This window comes from Aotus nancymaae, unplaced genomic scaffold (genome assembly GCF_030222135.1).
Source record: "Aotus nancymaae isolate 86718 unplaced genomic scaffold, 86718_ANA_hifiasm-v0.15.2.pri h1tg000079l, whole genome shotgun sequence".
NCBI lineage: Eukaryota > Metazoa > Chordata > Mammalia > Primates > Aotidae > Aotus > Aotus nancymaae.
In genome coordinates, this window is record NW_026988494.1 from 27,725,060 (window position 1) to 27,752,502 (window position 27,443).

Sequence of the window (27,443 nt, forward strand, 5' to 3'; positions counted from 1 at the left end):
TTTACATTAAAAAGATATTGTTTTATGTTCTAGCATCAAGAGATGATTTTATGATATAACAAGTTCCACGAACTCTTGTAAGGTGGTTTTCAGTCCCTGCATAAGTGCTACAGAGATCACAGAGTAATATTAGTCTCTGGATTTATTGGGTTTGCCGCATTCTGTTAGCATCATTCATATTTTTCTCCCAAGGGTACCACTTTCCTCTCTTTTCCTAATACCAAGATATGGAAACTCATTTATGCCATGGAGTGTGATGCTAGGAAATGAATGCTTGCTTATTACCTCTCTCCACAGGACCTTCCATGACCATACGTCGCTGTCTACCGCCTCAGTATAAATAGGCATATTCAGAAATGTGTTCTCTAGTGAAGGACACGTTGGTTTGGGGGAGAGTACAGGGACTTCACATTTGAACTGTGAATTGGAGCCACGTGTCATGTGCTTGCTGGCTGCGTGACCTTGGGTAAATTTGCCTCAGTTTTCTAATTTGTAAAACAAAGACGGTGGCTATTTCTGGGAATAGATGAGATAATAGGGAAAGAGCCTAGAAAGGTACCTGGCTCCTGCAAGATGCACAGAATGTTTGTTTTGCAGTGTGATGTGTCCAGTAGGGACACTGAGGAGACAGCGTATTGGCACGCTGTGGCCCCGTTTTGTAAGAGTGGCTACATGACATCACCATACTCCCTGCAAGAGCTGCAGTGTGTGGCAGGCAGGCCCGTAAGCTGCAGGCACACACAGCCTTGAACTCCACCTGAGCTTCAGCCTTCCTTTCGGGAGGATTGGCCGCTGGGTCCACCTATGAAGCAGGGATGAGGTTGATTATTACTTAAATCATAGTCCTGTAACCTCTTGGGAAAAGATTATAGCCTTTTGGGAAAAGGCTCTCTCAAAATGACTCTTGCTGGCCAACATGGGTGTTCATTTACACAATTTCCATTCTCACCACTTCCTGCAGGCAGTGTTGTTCCTGATTGCCCATCTAGTTTATTACAAGGGAATTGCTTTGTCGGGCAATGAGCTCCCTGTCAGCAGTAGAAAGAGTTCAAGCAGAGGCTGGAAGGTTCCCTCATAAACACAGAGTGGTGGCTGCAGTGGCTGGCTCTGGAGTGCCTCCCAGCTCTGGGTTCCACTTTCCTAGTCTCCTGCCTTTCCATAAGTGTCTCTACCTAGCTCCGACAGAGTGGGTAGCATCAGGAGAAGGGAGGGTAGGGATGGGTGTTATGGGATCTCAACATTGAAGAGCAGAGGGCAGGGATGGGGAACAGCACACACTGGGGCCAGTTTGGGGGAGGGAGAGCATTAGGAAAAACAGCTATGCCTGCTGGACTTAGGTGATGGGTTGATAGGTGCAGCACACCACCATGGCACATGTTTACCTTTGTGACAAACCTGCGCATCCTGCACATGTACCCTGGAGCAGAAGATAAGTAGCCTCCAAGTTCATATGGAAAAAGTAGTTAGAAAAGCAAAAAGAGTGCTCAAGAAACCAAGAGAAGTGAGAACATCTACGAGAAATTGATGATTGGCCACAGCCATTGCATTTGGCAACAAAAGCTTTTGCCAACAGTGATGGGCGAAGCGGCGGCGGGGAGGTCGGTGGGGGGCGGGAACCAGGCACCATGGCCAGGCGGGAAAGTGTGGGGACTTGCAGATCCCGGCTTCTCTTTCAACAGCTTGACTGGAAATAGGGCAACAGTCAGGTTCAAAAGGGGTAGGGCTTTTTAAAGATGGGAGAGACTAAAAAATGTGTGTTAGATTCTAAAGGGGGAAGATATGGGAAGATGTTGAAGAAAATAAATATAAATTTTGCACTGTTGTTTGTAATTTTATACGTGGATTCTTTTTTTGACTTCCTGTGTCCATTTTGTTTTTTATAGAGACAGGGTCTCACTGTGTTGTCCAGGCTGATCTCCAGCTCCTAAGCTCAAGTGATCCTCCCTCCTCAGTCTCCCTGAGTGTTGGGACTACAGCTGTGAGCCACCAGGACTGGACCCCTTTTGTGTTTTGATTCACGGTGATTTTTCTGGTCTTTTTCCTCCCTCCCTCCCTCACTCCTCTCTCCCTCCCTCCCTCCCTCTCTTGCTCACTTGCTTTCTGAGGCTTCTGACAACTCATCTGTTAACAAGTTTCTTACAGTCCTGTTCTTCTGGAAGCCCTCAGTGCCACATGGAATCTGGACCTGGCAATTTCTTATTGTCCTTTAAGGAAGAGATTCTTGGTGTCCATTGGTCCCGTTTACTCATCCCCAGTCATGTGTTAGCCCTTTCTAATTCTCTGTGTTGTTGCCACAGATTTATATGTATCCAGATGTATCTCATAGCATCTTATTCACCCTAATATTAGTGAAAATATTCACTAATATTTTCACTTTTGTGCTTAATTCCTTGAAGGTTTTGGGATTTAAGCCAACTAATTTCTTTGAAGAGCAGTAGCGTAGGAAATTAAACACACAAAATAAATGTTTGATTTAGAACTGCTATAAAGCCAAATTGGGAAAATTTAGTCACTGTTTTCCAGTAAGTACACAGTCACAGGTGTTTTGGATGGGGAGAGGTGAGTACTGTGAAGATGTCTCTACAGTTTTGAAACTTCATTTTCTCTTCTTTCTCTCCCTCTTCTTCCTCCATCCTTACCCTCCTCCTCCTTCCCTCCTCAGCCAGTTTGCTATTGAGTGTAATACCCATGTTGGAGACCAGGCTAGAAGCTGAAATGTGAGAGGTGTGTGTGGATGGTTGGTGTGGGTGTATGTTCGCATTCATACCTGGTGCCTGGTGTGATGAAGGTGGGGCCTGTAGGCTCACTAGGGATCCTCAGCCCAGCCCCCTTCACATGGCTCCTGTGGCATTGGACTGGCCACTGGGACTCTGCCCCCAGGCACCGGTGACCCCTGGGGTGGGTCATCTGACCCTGTCTGGACAGCACCTCCTTCCTGGAGCGTGTGTGCTTGTTCTCCAGAGATGAGAGCTGTAAACTGTGAAGCTCTAGGGCTGGCAGCCACCGTGGTGCTGCACCCTGGAGAAGGCCTGCTTTTAGCAGGAGAGGCTGAGGACCATGGGAGGAGGTAGAAATGGCAGGTGGTCCCACTGCCTCCAAGTTCCTGAGCTCTAACCGCGCTTCTGCCCTTCCCATGGCTTCACTCTCCAGCGTTTCCTTGGATTCTTTGACCGAAAACAACCACTCCATCTCCCTGTTTCTCTCTTTGCCTGTTTTTCCTTAAGCCAGTCCTAGTTGGAATTTTTTCACTTGCAACTGAACTAATATAGATGCCTTCCTTATCCTTAACTAGGTTTGTCTTGAATGGAAAATAAATAAGGGTCACATTTGTAGCCAGTGGTTCCTTGATAGCTTTTCATGTGAGCCACATTTAGAAGCCATGCTAGGACTGCAGGCGTGCTGGATGTTCCCGTTGTTCCAGTGTTCACTGCCATGTCCTGAGACCCTGCCACTGGCGGGATACCACCTGTGCAGTTCTGGAGACCACTTCCCCATCCTGCAGAGTGCAGCCTTCCCCCCAGGCTCATAGGTTTCAAGAACTGGGTGAGAGCACCTGGCTCAGAGTATGATGTGGTACTTTTTTTTTCTTTTTAGACAGGGTCTCTGGCCCAGGCTGGAGTGCAGTGGCACAGTCTTGGCTCACTGCTCCTCGACCTCCTGGGCTTACTTGATCCTCCCACCTCAGCCTCCCAAGTAGCTGGGACTATCAGGCACATGCCACCATGCCTGGCTAGGTTTTTATTTTTTGTAGAGATAGGGTCTCGCTGTGTTGCCCAGGCTCGTCTCGAACTCTTGGGCTCAAGCAATCCACCTGCTTAAGCCTCCCAAAGTGCTGGGCTTACAGGTGTGAGCCACCATACCCAACCATGTTTGTTCTAGAGAAATAAAGCTCTGTAATTACAGGGACATCACAGATGACTGCCTTCCTCACTAGAAGCCATGATGTGAGCTCCTGGTAGAAATGAACAGCTTCTTTGTTAAACCTGACTGTTCTTAAGTGTCTCATCATGAAGGTGTGGATGTCTTTCCTTCCCTGCAGTGTCCCTCCCTGCACAAGTTGAGGAAAACCTTTTCTAGTCCTTCATGTTTGGTGCCTGAGTGCTAAGCATTACAGGGCTCTTGGCTACCCAGCCATACCCATAACCCACAAAGTGTTTCCCCCTCAGCTGGGTTTGTTCTCTCATCAAAGCCAAGGTGAGAAGCCACTGTGGCCCCACGGAAGGATCACTGAGGGTGGGCTCAGGAATTCTGGGTTTTGGCTTGGTATTAATTTGCTGCGCAGCTTTGAGCAATTTACTTAACTTCTCTGGTCACAAATTCACTTACTTAGGGAAAGTGCTTGAAAGCGAGGTTCGGGGCGGTTCCTTTTTCCTCCTGACCTGCCATGATTTTAAGTGCTTTCTTGTGTTAGGCTTAGCACTTGCTCTCTTGCTGTCAGAATTAATCTCCTTTCCTCAGAAGCTGATGAGTTGAAACTCTAAGCCATGCATATTTCTTGCATGGTCTCACTTGCTTTTTTGCCCCTTTATCTCTGTTCTTTTCCCCCTTGAGGCAAAGACAGAGAAAGAAGATGGAGGCCTAGCAGCCTGGTTGCTAATACAGTTACGACTTTCTCTTTCTCAATCTAGGGGAAGTTACTTTGGCAACTATGAATCCATATCCCTGCCTTGGAACTGACTTTATCCCCCCTTATGATTATTTCATTTCGATGAGATGGCTTCTTGCAGACTTTTTTTTTTTTTTTAATCTTTCTTTTCTTCTGAAGTTTCTTAGAGTCTAACCCTGTTTTCTCTGTCTGAATATTGGAAAGTGTAGTTGAAACTCGGGCAGTTTGGAAGCAGAACCACGCTGTGGTTTTCTCGAGGAGCTGAGGTTCTTTCCACAGGGACTGCACTTGGGCCTTATTCTTTGTGACTGTCAGTTCTGTACCAGCCTGCAGCTGTTGCTTTTTATTTTGTTTTGTTTTTTTTTTAGAGAAGGTCTCACTCTGTGGCCCAGGCTGGAGTGCAGTAGTGCAATTCCAGCTTCATGCAGCCTTGAACTCCGGGGATTAAGCAGTCCTCTCACCTCAGCCTCCCAAGTAGCTGGGACTGCAGGCTTGCATCACCATGCCTGGATAATTTTTTTTTTTTTTTTTTTTTTAAATTTCTAGTAGAGATGAGGTCTTGCTATATTGCCTGGGCTAGTCTTAAGCTCCTGGGCTCAAGCAATCCTTTTTGCCTCAGCCTCCCAAAGTGCTGAGATTATAGGTGTGAGCCACCACACCTGGCCTTGCGGCTGCATCTTAAGTGTGAAATTTGTTTACAGCTTTTCCTTCTAAAGACTAATCTCCCCTAATTACCACCTGCGGGGTCTTCCATACTGCAAAAGGCTGTTGAGCAAGGCGTAGTCCAGATAAACTGTTGGTCTTGACAGGGAATTCGCAAAAGGGAACCAGTGAGGCTGAGGTTGGATGCTGGGGAGATGCCCAGCCAGGCTGTCATAACATGGATTGAAATAGAGGTGGGGCAGGGCGGGGCTGGAGGCTAAGACAGCACAGACAGGTGCAGGCCTGTCTGGGCCGCACACAAGGTCCAGTTGGAGGGCTGTGCATAGCAACAGCAGGAAGGGGTTGATAAGGAGGTGTCATAAAAGAACTAGGCAGACAGGGAGTGGACGATTCCATGTGGAGGGGCCGTGCCCCTTTGGTGGTCTCAACCTGACATCCTATAGCTGACTTCTACAACCCACTTGCCATTTGGGGCCTCCTGCTCCTTGACTTAGCCCCTAGTTCCTTCTCATGGGAGCATGAAGCTATTCTTTACGTTTCTCTAAATTCTGGAGTGTGTGTGTGGCTAGGGGCGTTTGTGTTCTCCCAATTACTTCTGCCTCAACGTTTGGGGATCCCCAGATATACTATCTCTTTTTCACAATGAATTGACTCCTTTTCTTTCTTTTCCTTTTTTTTTTTTTTGGTTTGAGACGGAGTTTTACTCTGTTTCCCAGGCTGGAGTGCAGTGATGTGATCTTGGCTCACTGCAACCTCTACCTCCTGGGTTCAAGCAATTCTCCTGCCTCAGCCTCCCAAGTAGCTGGGATTATAGGCGCCTGCCAACATGCCAGGCTAATTTTTGTATTTTTAGTAGAGATGGGGTTTTGCCTTATTGGCCAGGCTGGTCTTGAACTTCTGCCAATGTATAGGAAACTGAGGGGGTACCTGAATTTGAACCAAGGACCTCTTGATCTGCAATCAAATATTCTACCACTGAGCTATACCCTCTCTGCTGACTCCTTTCTCCTTTTCTATCAAAACCTCACCTGTAGCTTTGGTGGCTCATGCCTGTATCCCAGCACTTTGTGAAGGTCAAGGCAAGACAATTGCTTGAAGCCCAGAGTTCGAGACCACCCTGGATAACAAAGTGAGACCCCCAATTGTCCAAAAAATATAAAAAAATTTCTCGGGTGTGGTGGTGTGCACCTGTAGTCCCAGTTACTTAGGAGGCTAAGGCAGGAAGATTGCTTGAGCTCAGGAGGTCAAGACTGAGTGAGTAGTGATGGTGCCACTGCACCAGCCTGGGTGATAATGTGAAACCTGCTGCTAAAATACAACCCCAAAAACCCAACACAAAACAAAACCCTACAAAACCTGACCCATAACACAGGCGAGAATGTCCTAGACTTTCCTAGAGACTAGGGAAGGAGTGATGGAGGATGCACGCATCATGGAAAAGGGCCCTCTAACCCTTGTTACTCCTGCTGCCAAGACAGCTCATTCACAGCTTCTTCCTTCTTGAGGGCAAAGCTGCCCACCTTCCTTCCCAGCCCTCCTTCCTTTCGCCCTCCTAAGAAAATGGACGTCATCTTTTCTCCTACAAAACAGATGGAACACTTCTATTTGGCTTGGGTTCTCGCTAACAACCGTGCACTAAAGGTCTTGTCTTTTACTGCCAAATCCTATCAAGTTATTTTCTCAAGCAAAGATGGGACTCTATAAACACTGACCTGGGATTAAATTGGTAATCTTGGAGGGAAACTGCATGTTGAACCAAATAGGTGAGAGGAGGTGGTGACAGGGCTGGAGGGTTCCCTCTTCCTGGTCTCCAGTCCAGTGTGCTATGACCTCCTTTGCCCAGCATATGGCTGTGTTTTATTCCACCCGCTCCTCCTGTGAAGGTGAGACTGTGTTCACTCCATCACCTTATTTCTGGAGCACCGACCAAAGTGCCATGAACGGAGTATGAATTCAATCAATATTTACTGAGTGACTAGATGTGCTCAGCACGGTGCTAATGGATGATTAGAATAGTTAATAATCTCAGCTCTTAGGGAATTTATAGTCTAGTCAGGAAGCCAAAAATAACACAGATGAGAATAATTAAGCCTCCAATCTGATGTCACTGGCTGGGGTGCATTTATCAAGAATTTGGAAGCAGGTAACCATACTTATATTTTTCGTTGCATACATAGCATTTAAATAAAATTGTGACTCCCTTCCAACTTATCACTTATTCAGATACCTTTTTTCTAGTTTAAAAATGAAAGTGTAAAGCCATATTTCCAGAGATTTTTAAAGGACCCAAAAGATGATAAATTTGATCTAACATCAGAAAATGACGATGTAGTTTTAACAAATTACTTTGAATTTAGTCAAATCTAAAACTCACTTTATATTTGTTTTCTGGCTAATATTCTAATTGAGAGACGTGGAGGTATTAGGATAAAATACTGTTTTTAGATATGTGACACATTTCCCTGTATTTTAGAAATCTCTTGGGTATCTTAAGAGAAATTTAATCCATCTGATTTTGATCCAGATATAATTTACTCACAATGATGGAGAAATATTTGATATCCAGAGAAATCTATTGATGCACTTAAAGGTTTCCTCTGGGGAAATAAGAAATCACATTTTTTTCAAGGGTGAATCAGAAACCTACTATGTCTATTTTTTTTTTTTTTTTTTTTTTTTTTTTTGCTTATTTAACAAATCCTGAGTTAAGTATCAAATTGGGCAGTTCCAGATCAGTTATTTTTGTTTTTAAGTTTTTGAGTCTTTCTTTTAAACTATGCAAAGGAAATTTTCTTCAGAGAGGTTTTCTTTTTTCTTATTCTGACAGTTTTATCTGCTATCCTGTTTTTTTCCCCAAACAATGATTTTTGAAGATTTAAGGTAATAACACAGTTTTGATGTCTGTGGATTAATGGTGTCTGTATTCACGATGTTTCAGACCTGTCAGAAACTTTGAAATAGCATTTAAATGTATTGCTTAATTTTAATTTTAAAATACTTTCTCTGAAAATTAGATCCCACTCCTATGTGAGTACTTTGAATTTCAAAGAGGGGATTTAGGCCAAGGTACAGCTAAATTTTGTGCTCTTGAAAGACCTGAAATCCATTTACAAATAAAATTGAGGTCTTTGTATCAATATTACATTTTGGAAGTGAAATGTGCGAGGACCTGGGCAGTGTCAGATCGTAAGAGGCTGTTGGGTGCCACTGGGAGTCCAGTCAGGGCTGGTATTTCAGCGACCCTGCTACTCTGGATGCTGGTCACGGATTACCCTCTGACTTCTTCCTGCGGCTTGTCTGGACTTCCATGTTCTGACTTCTGGCCTCCTAAGGATGGTGGTGGTCCTAGCTCTTCTTGGGTTTAGTCTCAACCCTGAAATTTTATTACTCTATGACCTTGGACAAATTGCATGACCTTGGTGAAGCTAGTTTAAGTCTCTGTGCCTTAATTTCCTAGGCTGAAAAATGAGACTGATGATTACCCTGATGAGGTAGGTATTGTTATTATGAAGATTAAATGACATAAAAGGAGAACTGTTCAGAACAGTGTCTGGCTATAGTAAGTGCTAAATAAAATTAGTAATATTTGTTGTCCCTATCCTTCTAGAATTTGCTGTTTTAGAATTTTAGAATGTTTTTAAACTTTCTCCAATACTCATTATCCTCTCTTTTTTAGTAGAAATAGGTCTCAAGCTTAGAGACAGCTATACGCTTTGCAAATTCAGTAACATACTTAAAAAAAATTTTTTTTTTTATTTTTGCAAATGATGCCAGTTTTCCCTTTATGTTTGATATAGACTTTCCTTTAAAAATTAATCTAGGTAAAAAGTGAGTTTAAAACATATCAAGTAAATTATAAATAGATTGTACTATTGTCTTAAATATGGCAAAAATCATGAGCACAGTGCTCAAATGCCTAAAGTTTGAGGAAAGTCTGTGAGGGGTGGGTGCTTCAGGCCTCTGGCAGCTCTGAGCTGGCCTGGGACTCTTTCTGCCCTCCCATGGGCCTGTGTTTTAGCCAGACAGCCCACTGATCACTGCCACACCCTGAGCATGCCTGCCTTTGGGTTTTTTCTTAAGAATGCCCACCTGGTTCCACTTTTCTGATTTCCTTTCATTTTCATGGCCCCATTTGAGATGAGCATCATCTGTAAGGCCTCCCCAGTGCCTGGCTTTATGCCTCTCTTCTTCCTCCAAACTTTCTTGTGTTCAAGAAAGTACCTGTTCTATGTTTTTGGCAATCATTTCTTGTCACATGATATCTAATAATTTCCATAGATCTGTCCTACTTCTGTAACTGTAAGAAGACGAGCCGAAGTTCCTTTAGGTGGGGACAGTGTCTTAATCATCTGAATAGTCCCTTGAAGGCCTGCTACAGTACCTTAGATGCCTTATATATTAATAAATATTTTCTAACTGTTGTGGGTTCATACTGAGGTATCATTCATGTGCCACAAAATTCACCTCTTCTAAAGTAGTGAAGTTTGCTTTTCAACAAGTTTGTACAGTTGTGAAACCATTAATGCTGTCCAGTTGTCATCACCCCCAGAAGTTCTCTCCTGCCTCTTTGCCCTCAGTCTGCTCTCCTGACTCCAGCTAACAGTTGATATGCTTTCTGTCTCTATAGTTCTGTTTTCAAAAAGAAATGTCATAGAAAAGGAATCATCCAACATGTAGTCTCTTCTGTCTGGACTTTTCCACCTAGCCTAATGTTTCTGTGGTTCTTCCATGTTGTTGCACTTATTAGTAATTGTTTCTTCTTATTGCTTGTTGGCAACACATAGACCATGCTGGTGGGTGTTTGGATTGTTTCCAGTGTTTAGGTATTATGAATTATTTTTTTGTGAATGTACAGGTCTTTTTATGGACACATGTTGTCATTTCTCATGGATAGACGTTAGAGTGGAAATGACTGGTTCCTATGATCAATGTAACTTTTTAAGAAACTGCCAAACTGTTTACCATTTTGTATTCCCACCAGAATGTATGAGGATTCGTTTCTGCACATCCTTGTCAACACTTGGTATTGTCTGTCTTTATCCTAATAGCCATTCTAATGGGTGATGAGACATGAATTGAGGATGACTCTTGGCTTTTCAAGTTGATCAGTTACATGTTTGGTGCTACTATTTAATGGAAGCTTGAGAAAGGAAGGAAGTTTTTTGAGAAAAATCAAGAGTTCTGGTTTGGCCAAGATGGGTTTGAGGTGCCAGTTAGCCATTCAAGAAGCACTGTTAAGTAGGAAGTTGGATGTATGAGAGCACCTGTGTTAATTCCAGCTTTGCAAATTCATTAAATAATGGAACCTGGGATGGTTGCTTTAATTTTTTTGTACCCTAGATATGAATCTGAGAATCTGCAGAAGTCACATAATTTCGGATGTCAGTTTCCTCATCCATAAAGTAATACCTGTTTTCCTTCAAAACTTAGGTGAGGAGTGAACGAGTTAAAGAGTATAAAAGTACTTATTATTGTGATGGTGGTTATTATTAATACATGATTTCACCTTTCATTTATTTCATTTTTATGTCCATTGTGACTTCTAACCTCATATTTTGCACATAGCAGGTACTCAGTAAATACTGACTTAATAAATCAGTGAATGCAAGTCATGAGTATGTACTGGTAGAGAAAGAAGGAGGGGAGGGACAGGAGAGGAGAGGTGGGCCAGGGAGAGGAGAGAGAGAGAGAATGGATATAATTTGGATTGGTCTTAAGAAGGAGGGTCCTCAGAATTCCGCACTGGAGCTTTGTGGAAAGGACGTTTATCTTTTATGGCACCAGGGAGGCAACATGGAAGACATGATTTTGGGAGATGTTTCAATAATCAGACTTGTCACGTGTGAAGCATTGTTGTGTTTGCAAAGTGTCTTACCTTCCTACTAGACTTTAAGCGTCTTTAGGGTTGGAGCCTTCCTGATGTGCCTCTGTATTTCACAGAGCCTTGCCTTACTAATTTCAGTATACTATTAACACAACGAATACCTATAAAATGAGTATACTTTTAAAACTTCTTTAAGTGAAATGACATGTATTTGGTTGGTTTGTTGGTGGATGACTCATGAACAGGTTGTTTCCTTCCTGTGTTCCTGGGAAAGCATGTCCGTGCTTCTACCACAGCTCATACGTGGCCTGTATGTGTGTATGTATTTATTTTTGAGATGTTTGAGATGGAGTCTTGCCCTGTTCCCCAGACTGGAGTGCAGAGGCATGATCTCGGCTCACTGCACCCTCCACCTCCAGGTTCAAGGAATTCACCTGCCTCCACCTCCCAAGTATCCGGGCATGCCACCATGCCTGGCTAATTCTTTGTATCTTTAGTAGAGATGAGGTTTCGCCATATTGGCCAGGCTGGTCTCGAACTCCTGACCTCGTGATCCGCCTGCCTCAGCTTCCCAAAGTGCTGAGATTACAGCTGTGAACCACCGCGCCCGGCCACATGGTCTGTATTTATAATTATTTGTTTGCATGTCTCTCCATCTGTCCTGATGGCAGGGGCTCCATATCCCTTGGCTCATGCCTGGCAAGTAGTGATTGCTCAGAGAATGCTTGAGAGAATTGTTCAAGTGAATGGATGTGTCTAACACTTAATGAATAGCTGGGAAAAGAGACCAGATCTGTGCTCTTTGGAGTTTCACATTGTAGCTCTAAGGATCTAAAATTCCAGAGGGAAAGAAAGTAGGGAAGTGGTCCATAACTCAGTTGTGTTCCATTTTCCGTCCTGTGGGCTAGGTAGATCTGTTCCTGATACGGCTGGGGGAGTGGTTGCCTGTCCTGGTCTTCAATCTCAGATGACATTAGCTCACATTGTGAATATTCTGAGATGGCCACACCCTTGAGGTTTCTTGTTAGGTTATTTCATTTGGGAGTATTTTCTGAGATTGACTTAAAGCAAAAGATTTGAAATTTTTTTTTTAAGAGAGAGATTTTTAATTTATTGGTTCTGCAAATGCAGTAGACTTTTTGACAGAAAAAAATTCAGGTAAACCTCATACATATAAATCACAGAAATGGAAGTATTAGGTGGGTACAAAAGTAATTGCGGTTTTTGCCATTACTTTTTTTTTTTTTTGAGATGGAGTCTCACTGTGTCACCCAGGCTGAAGTGCAGTGGCGCAGTCTTGGCTCACTGCAACCTCCGCCTCCTGGGTTCAAGTGATTTTCCTGCTTTAGCCTGCTGAGTAGCTGGGATTACAGGCACACACTACCACCACTACGCCCGGCTAATTTTGGTATTTTTTGTAGAGACAGGGTTTCACCATGGGTTTGTTCAGGCTGGTCTCAAACTCCTGACCTCATGATCCACATGCCTTGGCCTCCCAAAATGCTGGGATTACAGGCATGAGCCCCTGAGCCCAGCCTGCCATTACTTTTAATGGCAAATACTTCAGTTAATACAGGGGTGATCTAGAACCTCATCTGTTTATCATTTCTTTGTCCTTTGTGAAAGCCCTGAAGCATCTGGGGGACTTTGGGGCTCCCTGGAAGGAAGTTTGAGAAACCCCAGGTGTAGAGGAAGTCTGTTCATTTTGACTTCCTGTTTCTTCTGCTACTCTTAAGAGACTTCTGTTAAGTCTGTAGAAAGACTTCCCTGTGTACCGTTTGTAACCACCAACTATGGGAACCCTAGTTCACTGTTGGTGGGAATGTAGTTTGGTATAGCCATTATGGAAAATAGGATGAAAGTTCCTAAAGAAGTTAAAACTAGGACTACCATATGACCCAGCAATTCCTTTTCTGGGAATATACTGAAAGGAGATGAAATCATTCCCTTGTGAAGATGTCTAATAGCCAAGATGTGGAAAGAACTTAAATGTCTATCAAGGGAGCAATTGACCAGGCATGGTGGCTCACACCTGTAATCCCAGCACTCTGGGAGGCTGAAGCGGGCAGATCACTTTAGGTCAGGAGTTCTCAAGACCAGCCTGGTCAACATGGTGAAAACCCATCTCTACTAAACATACAAAAATTAGCTGGGTGTGGTGGCTGCATTCCTGTTTTCCCAGCTACTCTGGAGGCTGTGGCAGGAGAATCGTTTGAACCTGGAAGGCTGAGCCGATTGTACCACTGTGCTCCAGCCTGGACAACAGAGTGAGACTTCAAATTAAAAAAAAAATTCATCAAGGGAGGAATAAGGACCATGTGGTATATGTATACAGTGTAATATTAGCCTTAAGAAAGAGGATGGCCATTTTCCATTTGCCACAGCATGGACAGACCTGAGGAATGTTATGCTAAGTGAAATAAGCCAGACACAGAAAAAGAAATAGAATCTCACTTATATGAAATATTTTTGAGAATATTTCAAATATTAATACACAGAGAATAAAGCAGTGGTTTCCATGAGCTGCGGGTGGGTAGAGAAATTGGGGAGATGTATATCAAAGGATTTAAAACATAGCAGATATGTAGGACAAATGAGAGATCTAATGTACAACATGAGGACTAAAGTTAATAAAAGTGTATTAGGGATTTTTGTTAAATAAGTAAATTTTAGCTGCCTTTGTTGCACACATATACGCACAATAACCCTGTGAGATGATGGATATGTTAATCTGCTTCACTGTAGTAACCATTTTACCATCTATATGTATCCCATAACGTCATGTTGTAAAACTGAAATATAAACAGTAATTTAAAAAAAAAAACTTCCAAGAATCAACTCCTTTTATATTTCCCTTTCTGTGTTCATTTGGACCTCCTCTTTGAGCCTGAATCTAAAGAAGGTCTTGAGGCCACCAATAAATCAGGTAAACAGTACAAACTGTAGGGAAAATGCCCCATATTTGTGAATTTGCCATTGCACATTCCCATGATCAGTGTCTAATATGGGTATAGATAGAGAGCAACCTCCTGTCCAAACACATGGCTAGGAGGGGAAACCACAGTGGGTAGAAGAGAGGTAGGTATTTGTCTTAGTCCATTTTGTGCTGCTATAAAGGAATACTTGAGGCTGGATAATATATACAGGAAAGAAGTCTTTTTTCATTCACAGTTCTGCAGGCTGTATAAGAAATATGGCAGTAGCATCTGCTGGCCTTTGGTGAGGGCCTTTGTGCTGCATGAAAGAGAAGTGAGCACCTGTGAAGAAGGACCAAACCCAAGAGGCATCCTGACTTTATAACAACCCACTCTCCAGGAACTAGTCTATTCCCCTAGTTTAGTTTCGTGAGAGGGAGAACTCACTTGATCCCTTGAGAATGGCACCAAGCCACTCGTGGCATATGCCCCCATGACCCAAACACCTCCCACTAGGCCCCATCTCCCAACACCATCACACTGGGTGTCAAATTTCAACATAAGACTTGGTGGGGACAAGCAAACCATATCCAAACCACAGCAGTATGAAAGGGATGAATCAGATCTTGGGTTAGTACTGAAAAGGGCTCTGTGTGCCTGCTGCGATTTGTAGTGCACCAGGAGAGCAAAGTGAGTCCTAGGAAGCAGACTTAACATGCAGGGGGATCTAGCTGTTAAAATTTTGAATTCCCTAGGGCCTGGCAGAGAGAGTTGGAAGACAAAAATGACTGGGTGCCTCCAGGAGGGCCTAGCAGTCCAGGAGAGCAGAAGCTCTGTGAGCGCCAAACCAAGAGAGCTGGCAGAATGGAGCGGTGTTTGGATGGAACCAGGAATGCTGGAGTTGACTAGGACGGAACCCGGAAGTCAAAACAGAGTCAGGCACTAGAATTAGCTCGGCAGATTCCTGAAGCAGATTCAGGTGGATAACCAGTTTAGCTATTGTATAGTATGGCTTCTATGTAAGAGGCTATAAAGTGTTTTTGTGAGTTTACCTTGGGTTGTAACAACCATAAATACTGGGGAGATGCACTGCAACTTAAAAAAAAACTGATATAATTCACATCCCATGAAACTTGTCATTATGTACAATCTAGTGGTTTTTCGCACATTCACTTTGTCATGCAGACATCACCATTAAACCATGAAAATGTTTGGTTTATTCCAAAAAGAAACCCCATACTCATTGGCAGTCACTTCCTGTTCTTCCCTCTGCCCAGGTCCTGGCAACCAATAAGCTATGTTCTGTGTCTATGGATTAGCTTCTTCTGAATCTTTCATATATATAGAATCATACAATATGCAGACTTTTGTGTCTGGCTTTTTCATTTAGCATAATGTTTTTCAAAGACCCATCCATGCTGTAGTGCGTGTCAGTGATTCATTCCTTTGCATTGCTGAGTAATATTCCAGTGTATGGCCAGACAACATTGTATCTATTCATCAGCTGGTGAACATGGGGGTTGTTTTCATTTTGGGTTATTATGAACGATGCTTCTATTGTCATTTGTGTGGGCATTTTTTATCAATGCCTCTCTGTGTTTGTAGAGATGATGTGGGTTCTGTACATTGTTCTTTTAATATGGTATTTTATGTCAATTGCATTTTATGTGTTGAACTGGTCTTATATTACTGGGATAAATCCCATGTGTTCATGGCTTATCCTTTTTGTATGTTACTGCGTTCAGTTTGCTAGTATTTTGTTCAGAATTTTTGTATCTATATTCATAAGGGATATTGGTCTGTAGTGTTTTAAATTTTTACTTAAGTTCATTATTTTTAAAAACTGAAAAAATATGGTGTGCAATATGATATTTTGAAATATGTATACATTGTAGAATAGCTAAATCAAGCTAATTATATGCATTGTCTCACATATTATTTTTTGTAATGTCAAATATTGCAGAATTTTATTTTTAAAGGCCAAAATAGTATTCCATTTACCGTATGTATTTTTTTTTATTCATTTATCTGTTGATGGACACTTAGGCTGATTTCATGTCTTGGTGATTATGAATAATGCTGCAGTGAACATGGGAGTACAGATATGTCTTCAGTATACTGATTTCATTTTCTTTGGGTATATACTCAGAAGTGAGATTGCTGGATCATATGGTAGTTGCATTTTTTTTTTTCTGAGATGCAGTTTTACTCTTATTACCCAGACTGGAGTGCAATGGCATGATCTTGGCTCACTGCATCCTCGCCTTCTGGGTTCAAGCGATTCTGCTGCCTCAGCCTCCCAGGTAGCTGGGATTAAAGGCACACACCACCATGCCTGGCTAATTTTTTGTATTTTTAGTAGAGACAGGGTTTTGCCATGTTGGTTAGGCTGGTCTCGAACTCCTGACCTCAGACAGTCGCCCACCTTGGCCTCCCAAAGTGCTGGGATTAAAGGCCTGAGTCACTGTGCCTGGCTGGTAGTTGTATTTTCAATTTTTGAGGAACCTCCATACTGTTTTCTGTAATGGCTGTATTAATTCATATTCCTGTCAGTGGTATCGAATGGTTACCTTTTCTCCACATTCTTGCCAACACTTGTTTTTGTTGATCTTTTTCATAATAGCCATTCTAACAGGTGTGAGGTAAAGCGTCTGTAGTATTCTTGCAGTGTCTTTGCTGATTTTCTTTGTTTTCCTTTTCTCTAATTCATTTATTTTACTCTAGTCTATTATTTCTTCATTAGTTATTTAGGTGTGTTATTTAATTTCCATATATTTGTGATGTTTTCCTTTTTTTTTTTCTGTATTGAATTCTACTTGTATTCCATTATGGTTGGAAAACACACTTTGACTTAATCATTTTAAACTTATTGAGGTTTGTTTTATAGCCTAACATACTGTCTGCTGGGGGATGTTGCATGTGTCCTTGAGAAGAATATACATTCTGCTGTTGTTGGATAGACTGTTCAGTAGATGTCTGTTGGAACTAGTTGACCTATAGTGTTGGTGGTCAAGTCTTCTATTTCCTTGCTGAACTTTTGTCTAGTTGTTCTAGCAGTTGTGGAATGAAATATATTAAAGTCTCCAACTATTATTGTTGAATTACCTGTTTCTCCCTTCAATTATTTTAGTTTTTGCTTTGTGTATTTTGGGGCTCCATTCTTATATATGTTTATATTGGTTGTCTCTTCTTGATGAATTAACCCTGTTAGCATTATAAAATGCCCTTCTTTATCTCTAGTAACAAGTGTTGTCTTAAAGTCTGTTTTGCCAGTTAGTATAACCATTCCAGCTCTCCTTTGGTTTCCATTTGCATGGTATATATGTTTTCCATCATTTTACTTTCAACTGGTGTTTTTGGGTTTAAAGTGTGTCTTTTGTAGACAGCACATGGTTGAATTATGTTTTTAAATGTTAATCCATTCTGCCAATTGATGCTTTTTAATTGGAGTGTTTAATTCATTTAAGTTTAATGTAATTACTGATGAGGTAGGATTTATTTATGCTATTTGGCTATATTCTATATATATTTGTTTTATGCTTTTGTCATTTAAATCAGATAGAAAAAAGAGTACATTTGTCCCATTTTAAATATTTTATAAATGTTTAATAATAAAAAATTTAAGCTATATTACATATTTTAAAATACACTTATACTATTTGTAAAATATTCACTTCTGCAGTTACCTTTATACCTATTCCTGTATATTTCTTCACATTGCTTTGATTTAGTGCCTTTTCATTTCAGCTTGGTGGGAAAGTTCCTTTATCATTTCTTGTAGAGCAGGTGTGCTACTGATGAACTCTGTGTTTATCTGGTATGTCTTAGTGTCTCTTTCATTTTCAAAGAATTGTTTTGCTGACATAGAATTCTTGGTTGACAGTTATTTTCTTTTCAGCTCTTTGACTATGTTATCCCACTGCTTTGTGGTCTCCATGGTTTTCAGTGAGAAATCAGCTGTTAATCTTATTGAGGATTCCTTGCACATGATGAGTCACTTCTCCCATGCTGCTTTCAAGATTCTCTTTAGCCTTTGGCTATAAACAGGTTATTGATTTCTATTTACAAATTCACTATTATTCTGCCCAAATTTTAACATTCCTATTTGAAAGGACAGCATGGGACACTTTTGTCAGTGCTTTAATTCAACCCTTATGATATCTCTGTAGCATTTCTTTGATCTATCAACTTTATGTTTAGTAATATGTAGTTATGTTTTTCATTGTCATATTAATAGAACTTCAGAGTGATATTCATATGATCCTTTCCCATAACTTATTCACTTAATAGATTTGTTGAACACCTGTATATGGAAGGCTCTATGCAAGATTTTCAGTTTTCTTAGATAAGTAGTGACATATGATTCTACTGTGAGGATGACACATATGGTTGGCAGAGCACACATACTTAACTAATTACCGTGCAATTAGGTTGAAGGTATATTATGTGCATAAACATAGTAGTTTGGGAGCACAGAGTAGGAAGTCACTGATTTTTGTATTTGCTAGATGAGCAAACTGAGGATTAGATAGATTAGCAATTTGAGACCTCAAGTTATCTAAATTAGAAAGTGACACAACCAAGGACTGGAAGTCACTATTCTGGGTTCTTTCTATGAAACAACGGTGATTCTACAGTCTGGCTATTTTCTATGTTCAAGCATCATAGGTAAAAATGATTTCTTAAACCAGGTAAGTGTGTGAAGCACAGATTGGCTATTTTGCTTTGAAAGGTGTTGATGCTAAAAATAAAAACAAACAGTACTTGTTTAGGCTTATTGTATTAATATGAATTTAGTAAACAATGTTGGAACTTGAGGTGTCAAAATGTGAAGATACTTAATCTTAGTAAATGTACCCTAGATGTTTTATTTTCCTTTTTATTGATATTTCTTTTTTCGAAAGAACTCTTCTCCTCCCTACATCCCTAGTAAAATTTTGAATAGGTACAGTTTGTATTAGAGCCTCCTTAAAAATAAAGTTACAGATCAATCAAAACTATATTCATTCTCTATAGGGATAAAGAATGACATTTTTGGGCATACAGTTTTAATTTTAATCTGCATGCCTCCGTTTCTATTCTCCCATGAGTCTTTGCAGCAGGACAAGGAAAAGCAAGTCTTATAAAAAGAAATACAGTGTGTGGTGCTTATTAAAGTTACATACATCTCTTCTCACAGGAGAAATTTGATTTATTGCAGGTTGTGCATATGTCGCATATGGACATTTCTAGGGAACAGATTCCTTATGCTGAGCAGTGAATGGCTTCTAGTACTCCATTATTGCTCTGGGAACATGTTAGTAATGATTTTGAAAGGTAGGATACCATGAAATCTGTAAGGTGATTTGGCAGAAGTCGATGCTGTTGGTGCCAGGATTTGGGTACCGTACCACGGTTTCCTGTTTTCAAATGTATTAATTGATCCGCAAAGGACATCTTTTGGAGACAAGAATTCAGACAGACTGGCACAGCCTGGACCTCCGCCAAGACTGCTCGGAAGGTTGCCATACTGGGAGCAAAAGAGTGAGAGAGAGAAAGAGGGAGAGAGAGAGGCAGAGGGAGAGCTGAGGAAAGAAAAAAAGGCAAGACTTGGCACAGCTCAGTCAAATCAGCTTCTTTTGTCTGCTTTCTCGGCTTGAGCTTCAGGAAAGAAAACCGTCCTGGGGTACAGAAAAACTCAGAACTTTTTGGTTTTCAAACTTAGAAGGCTTTTTAAGTCTCTTGGGCTATTTGAAAGTGTTGGTACATACAATGACGTTTAGTCACCAGTATTAAGGGAAATAAAAGCCTTTTTCAAAACGAAGCTTCCACAGTGTCCATGCATTTGGGAAATACTATATTTGATTTTTTGCATGTATGATTATACCATGAGAGACAGGATTAATATAGAAGATGGCAAGGCAAATTTCTAATTAGAGAGAATATTAATTTTCTACAAAATAAAGTTTGTTCATCAATACAAACCTGCTTTCAAATCAAATCAGAAAGACATCCTTCGGAATGTGTTCAGAACGTAAGTTTTTAGATTTTATTTTATTTTATTTTTGGACATTTGTAGACATTAACTTTTCAAGGAGACTTTCTAAGATTTTATGCAACCCAGCCAGGAAGTCAGAGTAAAAGTTGTTTTATCCATGTGTTTAAGAAAACGTTTTCTTAAAGCAACAGCTTTTATTTCTGCTGCTTCATGCTGTCCTAAACTACATCCCCCAGCAATTAGTGACAACACTGAAGACCAGAAAGGCAAGCTGAAGACACCAGACTTCGCTTGAAGGGCAAACAAGAAATGTGAGCTTGGTCATTATTTTTTTGTGTGTCTTTGCTCTGAACCATTTTTGGGAGGTGGGTGGGGAGGTGTCTATGTCTAAGAGATGTATGCGATTAGTGCATTCTCATTGTGAGAAGGAAATGATGAAAGGTGATTTTTATGATGTTGTCAGAAATGGCTGGGAATGGTAGAGAATAGAAATTTAAATCTTTTGGGGAAGAAGTGGTGAGCTGTGTTTGCAATACTTGGAGAAAAATTCCTTATTTTCAGTTGATGAGATTTTATAATCAAACGATTACTATAGCCTGGTTCTCTCAAAATGTTTTAAGTGGAAGGAAAATCTAGAAACTTCATCGATTTTCTTTTTAATACTACCTGGTGTTTTAGTTAGATATATACTTTATATCTAATTTCTGAGCAATTAATCCTTCCCATTAGGCCTGGTTATGGTCGGATTGTGATAGTTCTGTTCTTAAAAATCAGCGTTATTGTAGGAGAGGTTAACTGTAAGGCATGTGTTTCTGTGGACCACCCTCGTTGTAAGTATTCTGTTTTTAGAGAGAGTTTGAGTTATAGGGATTAGGTTATGACTTCCTAGAATCATATATTTTCTTTTTATTTTATATGCTGAAAGAATACAGGAAAACTGTATATATTCACATAAGTACTCATCATTTTGGGCAGTATAAAAGACTGCCCCTGGATCTGTGCTTTTGTTTTGAGTATATAATCATTGATTTGTTAATCCTTCGACAATAAAAACCTGTCTAGAGCTTTCTATTACTGCGCGCCTTAAATGATCAATTGTTTCAGATGGTTTTTTATAAAATTATAGTGACAAATTAGCAACCCTGAAAATGGCATTTAATATACAAATATGATTGAAAAATATATGAAATCTAACAGAAGTGTTTGAACAGTTAAGCTTAAGTATGTTCTTCAACTTTTTAATTAATCAACATTTTGATTTTCAGTAAAATGAAATCACTGAACGTTTATGTGTTGCCAAAATGACAACCTTTGTTTAATAAGCTCCTTTATACACTACCTCGCTGATACTCCTAAAATGGACGCCAAGACATGAAAGACATGCTGATAGGCACGGGAAGGGAATGTTTGCCTGACTACAGTCTTCCTTTTTGAATTGATTACAGGATCATTCATGCCTCTACTAAAAACAACAATATATGAAACAAAAAGAAAGTTCAGCAAATAAGTTTAATTTGAGCTTCATTTTAATGCTGACCGTCTTATTGCCGATTTATATTTACTTCCATTTGCTTCTTAAACATTTAACATACCTTCTTGCCATTTAAGTTTGCTAAATATATAACTTATTTAATTTATTTAAGGCCATTTATTTCCTGAAGTTAAAATAGTTTCTGCTAGCTGATTTCTTCTTTGCAGCGAACTCAGAACAAACTTAACATCCAAACTATTTCATGTCCAATTATTTTCTAACAGTGTGATCAAAAGTAGGTGAATTAAAAAACAAATACGTCAGAATATACATTAGAAATATTAAATTTTTCGATACTGGTAATCTTACATTTTATAGTGTGTGTTAAACTTAAAATTTGATAATTATTAGCTGTTATAGTCACTAAAGTTTCTTACCAATAGATTCTCTCTGGCCTACTCATTACATAGCTTAAAATAAAAAAAAATCTCCTATGAAGATGTTCCTTTTAAACCGGGTATAATAGATGTGTCTTTGTGCAAGCTTTTTTTTTTAAAAAAAATGTGATTAAGAAGTTGCATTGATTGCATTTTTTTTAAAAAAAAGAAATTTAGTTGTAACATAATGCATGCCTCTGTCCTTTTAGACCTTTTGTACTACAAACACGTTGACATTTAGGTTATTAACTATTTCCATATTAATATTTCGAATCTTATTTTAAAGTGTATAAATACTAGTAGTTTGATTGTAAATGAACTCTATCTCAGCACATATTTATTGTCATTTGAATTGTATAATATTTTGAAGTAGAATTATTAAGGCAGAAATGCATTAATATTTAACTGCTACTTGATGCCTATTATTAAATTCCATTTTGATGTATGTACCTGAACATACAAGCACATTATTCTACAAATTAATGTGAACTTCTCAGGGAGCGTTAGTCCAGTATTTTATAATTACTCACTCATTTATTCATTTATTCAACAAATGTTTATTGAGCACTCAAATATGCTAATATTTTATTGATAAAGTTATTTTGGGTAATGGGGATAGAAGAAGGAATAGATTTAAAATAAAGTCCAAAAGCCTGCGTAGAAAAAGGCAGTACTACAATGAGATTTATTTCAGCAGATAAAGTATGTTCACTTTTCTTGCACAATACACATATTAAAGAACGTGATTATAAAATATCAGGAGATTAGTTGTAGTACATGTAGCTGTAAGAATCTTGTTTTATGACCGTTTTGGTTGTTCCATTTTATTGGCCCCAAAACTGGAGTTGTTCAGGTCTTCTGACAGACATGTAAAGTAAGCAATTCAAATTCAGGGAGGAAGAAACGAAGATTGAGCCACTGCTCACATGCTAGATCTTAAATATGTCAAAGCAGGTGTAATTGAACCTTCGAAGATGTGGCTGCAACGTAAACAACAGTGGCCCATTTATGCGGGATTTTTTTCCTTTCCTTTGTTTTCCGTTGTGAGACAGAGGAGGAAGAGGAGGCCCATCCCACATCCTGAAGCCAGCATGGCCCTTTGAAAGAAGATTTGCTAGGGGGCGATATATTTTAAATGGACCTATCAGTTCACTTTCTGTATTCTAGTGGGGTGTGTGTGTGTGTGTGTGTGTGTGTGTATGTGTGTGTGTGTGAGAGAGAGAGACAGAGAGAGAGAATGAACCCACATTTAACTCAGTGGCCTAACCTTATTCCATGCGGTTGTTCTCTGATATAAAAATAAGGCATAGGTTCATCTTTCAAAAGGAGATAGAAGACATGTGATTTGAGGAGTTGTGCTTGTAGGCTGCTTTGGTGGCCCATGGAATGGAGATGAGAAGTGTCTCAGCTGCGGGTAAACACTGCTGAGGTCATTCAGCAGATACTCCTAGAGGACTTGCTCTGTGCCAGGCAAAAGATAGAATTGCTGCCCATAGGAATTCCTCGTGTAGTTGGGTAGTTGGGTGGAGGAGAGGAGAGTAATAATTGATGAATGTAGCTATCTTTTCAGGTTACCAAATACCTTCGCCTGTTATTCCGTGTAATCCAGGTAGCTGTGCTGGGCACAGGGAATGGTACACAATGGCATTTAATAAGCATTTATGGAAGAAGTAAACTGAGTGGTGAACCCCAGAGTATTATCTTCTTGAGTCTTATGTGACTAAGAGTTTTTTCCCTCGTGGATGAAAAGCAAAAAGCACTGTGCTTTATCTTGTTTCTCTGTTGCTGGTTATGGGTTTAAAGGGTGAAGCAGAGGGCCACATTATTTGTGACCATGTTAGGCTCTCTTGAGGTGGCCATTGGAGACTTGCCTGGCATGGGGTGGCCCTGGGCATCTGCTCTCTTTGGCCAGCCCTCCGTTGTCTTGCATTGCCTCTGCCCTCATTTTCCCAAAGGATCCCATACTGTACCTTAGGACTTGGTGGTGTGGCCTGAGCATGAAGCAGGCCAGTGGAGTGTCCAGTGGGTTTAGAGTGTTTCTTTTGAGGGCAGGACAAAGGCAGAGGGGATTGAGACAGAGAAGGTGATAAGGGCAGTTGTGCAGAGCTGAGGGTGACACCCAGGAAGCATCTTCAGTCCTGTTGTAGCTGCAGTGCCAGGGGCCCCTGAGGGAGCGAGGGTGGACGTGGGGTCCTGGGTTAGACTGTAGTATCAGCAACCACAGGTGTTGAGAAGGCATAAAGTGTTATTGGGGGGGCTGCATGAGGGGATGTAAATGGGTTGCTGAGGCCAGTTCATGTTGAACAATGTTTTTCTGGGTCTTTCTCCAGGGATGTTTTGAGGCCCAGGAGAGGGAGAGGCAGAGTCAGGATCATTGTGTACAGTTTGTGTCCAAGGCAGTGAGGGGCTGGAATTTAGCCCCCACTTCGCTGCCCAAGCCCTGTGCTTTGATCTGCTGCAGGAAGGTACCAAGTCCCCATTGGGCTTGTGGAGGCCCTGGAGTGCATTCAGACTCGGAATTGGAATAGCAGGTCTTGGAAGAAGTTCAAAGGTCTGTGGCCAGGGAGGGCAGTGTTCCAGTATCTGACCTTGGAGTCTAGGGGGATAGGGGATGTGATCAGAAGTGTTCTCAGAGAACACGGTGAAATAGGGAAGGATGAGTAAGTAGAAATTTAGATCAAGTGGAAGAAAAGGTTCTGAGAGTACTGGAGTTAGGAGTTTATTCTGAAACTCAACAGGTTTTGAATAATGGCAACAACTCTGCAAGGCTGGACTTAAAAGTTTGGCTATGAGCTGTGATCAGGTTATTTTATTTCTCTAAATAAAAGTAAGAAAGTGAAGAAAGTTACCTGTGTGTGTTCTGCATTCCATGTTATTAGACAGAGGAGATGAACATTTTCTCCTTTTACAGTTCAGAATCTCTCAGTCCTATATGATTAGAATACCCCTTATGTGTGGATCTGGAGGTTTTGTGTAAAATATTGAAGAATGGGTACCTCTGGAGCGATGCCATTCTTTTATCCTTGTCTATCAATGTCATTTATATCTCTTTTCCCATTAGCCCTTCTAAGTTATTGTACCTTATCTGAAAATATTAAATTGTTCTCAAAGACCCAGGAGTGTTTCACCTTAGCTGTATTCATGGGAAAGTTGCCTTTGAAACAAACAGTCCTTTACCATCATGGGTTAGAGAAAATGTGCCTCAGCATATCCCCAACTTGAGTTTGAATTTCGACTCAATTTTTTAGTTGTGGGACTTTGGCCAAGTTATGTAAATCTAGTTTTTTCATCTGTAGAACAGGGATCATGGTGTTTCCCTCAAAAGATTTTGGGAGGAGAAATAAGGAAATACATGCAAAGCTCTTAGCATAGTGTCTGATATATAGTAAATAATCAATGGTAGATATTGTTATTTGAAAAGTTTTTTTTTAATTTTTAAAAATTGTGATAAAATATGCATAACATATATTTTACCATCTTAACCATTTTTAAGTGGTATCAGGTACATTCACATTGTTATGCTACTATTACTGTCATCTAGCCACAAAAATCTTTTCATCTTGCAAAACCAAAACTCTGTACCTATTAACAATAACTCCCTATTTCTCCCTTCTCCCAGCCCCCTAAGAGGATCACGGCAGCCACGATTATGTTTTCTGTCTCTGAATTTGACTAGTTCAGGTGCCTCATATAAGTGGAATCATACAGTGTTTGTCCTTTTGTGACTGGCTTCTTTCACTTAGCGTAATGTCCTCAGGATTCATACGTGTTTTAGCATGTGTCAGAATTTCCTTCCTTTGTAAGGCTGAATAATACTCCATTGTGTGGACAGACCACATTTTCTTTCTCTATTCATCTGCCAGTGGACACTTGTGTTGCTTCCACCTTTGGCCTATTGTGAATAATGGTGCTATGAACATGAGTGTACAGATATGTCTTTAAGCTCCTGTTTTCCTGTTTCCAGCTCTTTTTGGGTATATCCCCAGAAGTGGAATTCTGGGTTGACAGTTGCTTTTTTTCAGGGTAACTTCAGTTGTACCTTCTTCTTTTGCCTTTGTGGTTTCTGGTGACAAATCTGCTGTCATTTGAATTGTTTTGTCCTTTAGCTAAGATGTCCTTTTTCTTTCACTACTTTCAGAATCTTTCTCTGTCCTTAGTTTTCAAGGAGCATGATTATGTTGTGCCTTTTTGTGGATGTCTTTGGGTTTATCCTGCTTGGGGATCATTCACCTTCTTGAATATGTAGGTTTATGTCTTTTGCTAAATTGGGAAGTTTTCAGGAATTATTTCTTTGAGCACTTTCCTAGGTATGCCCTCTTTCTCGTTTCCTTCCAAGACTTGGAGGATGTGAATGTTAAACCTTTGTTACAGTTCTTCCAGTGTTTGATACTGATTATTTTTTAAGTCTGTTTCCTCTTTACTGTTCGGATTGGGTAATTTTTATTGTTCTTACCTTCAGATTCAGAGATTCTTTCCTCTGTCATCGTCATTCTGTTGTTTAGCTCACCTGGTGAGTTTTAATTTCAGTTATTCTATTTTATCTGCTATGTCTTGACTGAGACTTTCTGTTTTTAAAATTTGTTTCCTGCCTGTTTATAATTGCTTGTTGAAACATTTTTATAATGGCTACTTTCAGATCCTTGTCAAGACAATTCCAACATCTGTGCCATCTCAGTGTTGGCATCGCTTGACTGTCTTTTCTCATTTAAATTGAGATTTTCTTGGTTCTCGCTATGATAAATGATTTTTTATTATATCCATGCATATTAGGTATTATGAGACTAGATTTTATTTAAGCCTTCTGTGTTAACAAACCTTCTCTGACACTGTGCTAGCAGGGGAAAGGGGGCACTCTCTCATTTCTGTGAGGTGGGGGAGTAGAAGGGTGCCTTATTATTGCTGAGTGGGGGTGAAATTCCAGCTACCCATAGTCAATATTGCGATTTTTATTGTTAGTTTTGTACTTGGTGCAGTAACCTGGGCAGTGTCTGAGCTGTGTATTCCTTAAATTTAGCTTATGTTGTTGGTGCTACTTATGTTTGATAACTTGTTTAATGATAGTCACATTCTGAAATTAGGGACTGAACCTTCTTTAATCACTAGTTACCCAGAGATTAGTATGTGTTTAACCACTAGCACATTGAATAAAAAAGTATGAGAGATGAAATTATAGTTTCTACTTTATTAATTTAGAAAATTTATTTCTAAGAGGAGAGAACACCCTACCTGGGTAAGATTTCCATTTTTTTTTGTTATCAACATGCCAGGTTTTATCAGACTTTTGCAACTTATTTTTAGAATAGGTTGGTATATTAAAAATGATCAGAAGAAACAGATTTGACTGGAGGCTTTAAAAATTTCAGTGATAAAAGTATTCTATTTCATTTGCAAATTCAAACCTGTAGCTTCAGGTGGGTAACACATCTTAAAGATGATGCATACAACTTTGGGAAAATATATTGTCAGAGTTCTTACTGGTCATCTGTGCTGTAGCAATGACAGTGTGAGATCCCAGTTTTGTATCACTTACTAACTGAATGATCTTGGGAA

The 27,443-nt window shown here is 40.2% G+C and overlaps 1 protein-coding gene across 7 annotated transcripts in view; it reads left to right on the forward strand.

The window, feature by feature from the left end:
* MSRA (methionine sulfoxide reductase A) overlaps positions 1–27,443 on the forward strand; it is a 368,941-nt gene that overhangs the window by 19,987 nt on the left and 321,511 nt on the right. Inside the window, exons 1-2 of one of the 7 annotated variants that reach the window (XM_064368785.1) lie at positions 19,573–20,021; positions 20,222–20,296. The exons of 4 other annotated variants lie outside the window; for them this stretch is intronic. Coding sequence is in view for 1 of the 3 variants with exons in the window: in XM_064368781.1 (XP_064224851.1) it covers positions 20,009–20,021 (13 nt within the window). In the remaining 2 variants the exon portion in view is untranslated. Of the gene's footprint in view, positions 1–19,553; positions 20,022–20,051; positions 20,297–27,443 lie in introns of those variants that run through there. 2 more of the 7 variants (XM_064368781.1, XM_064368784.1) reach the window with 2 other exon arrangements.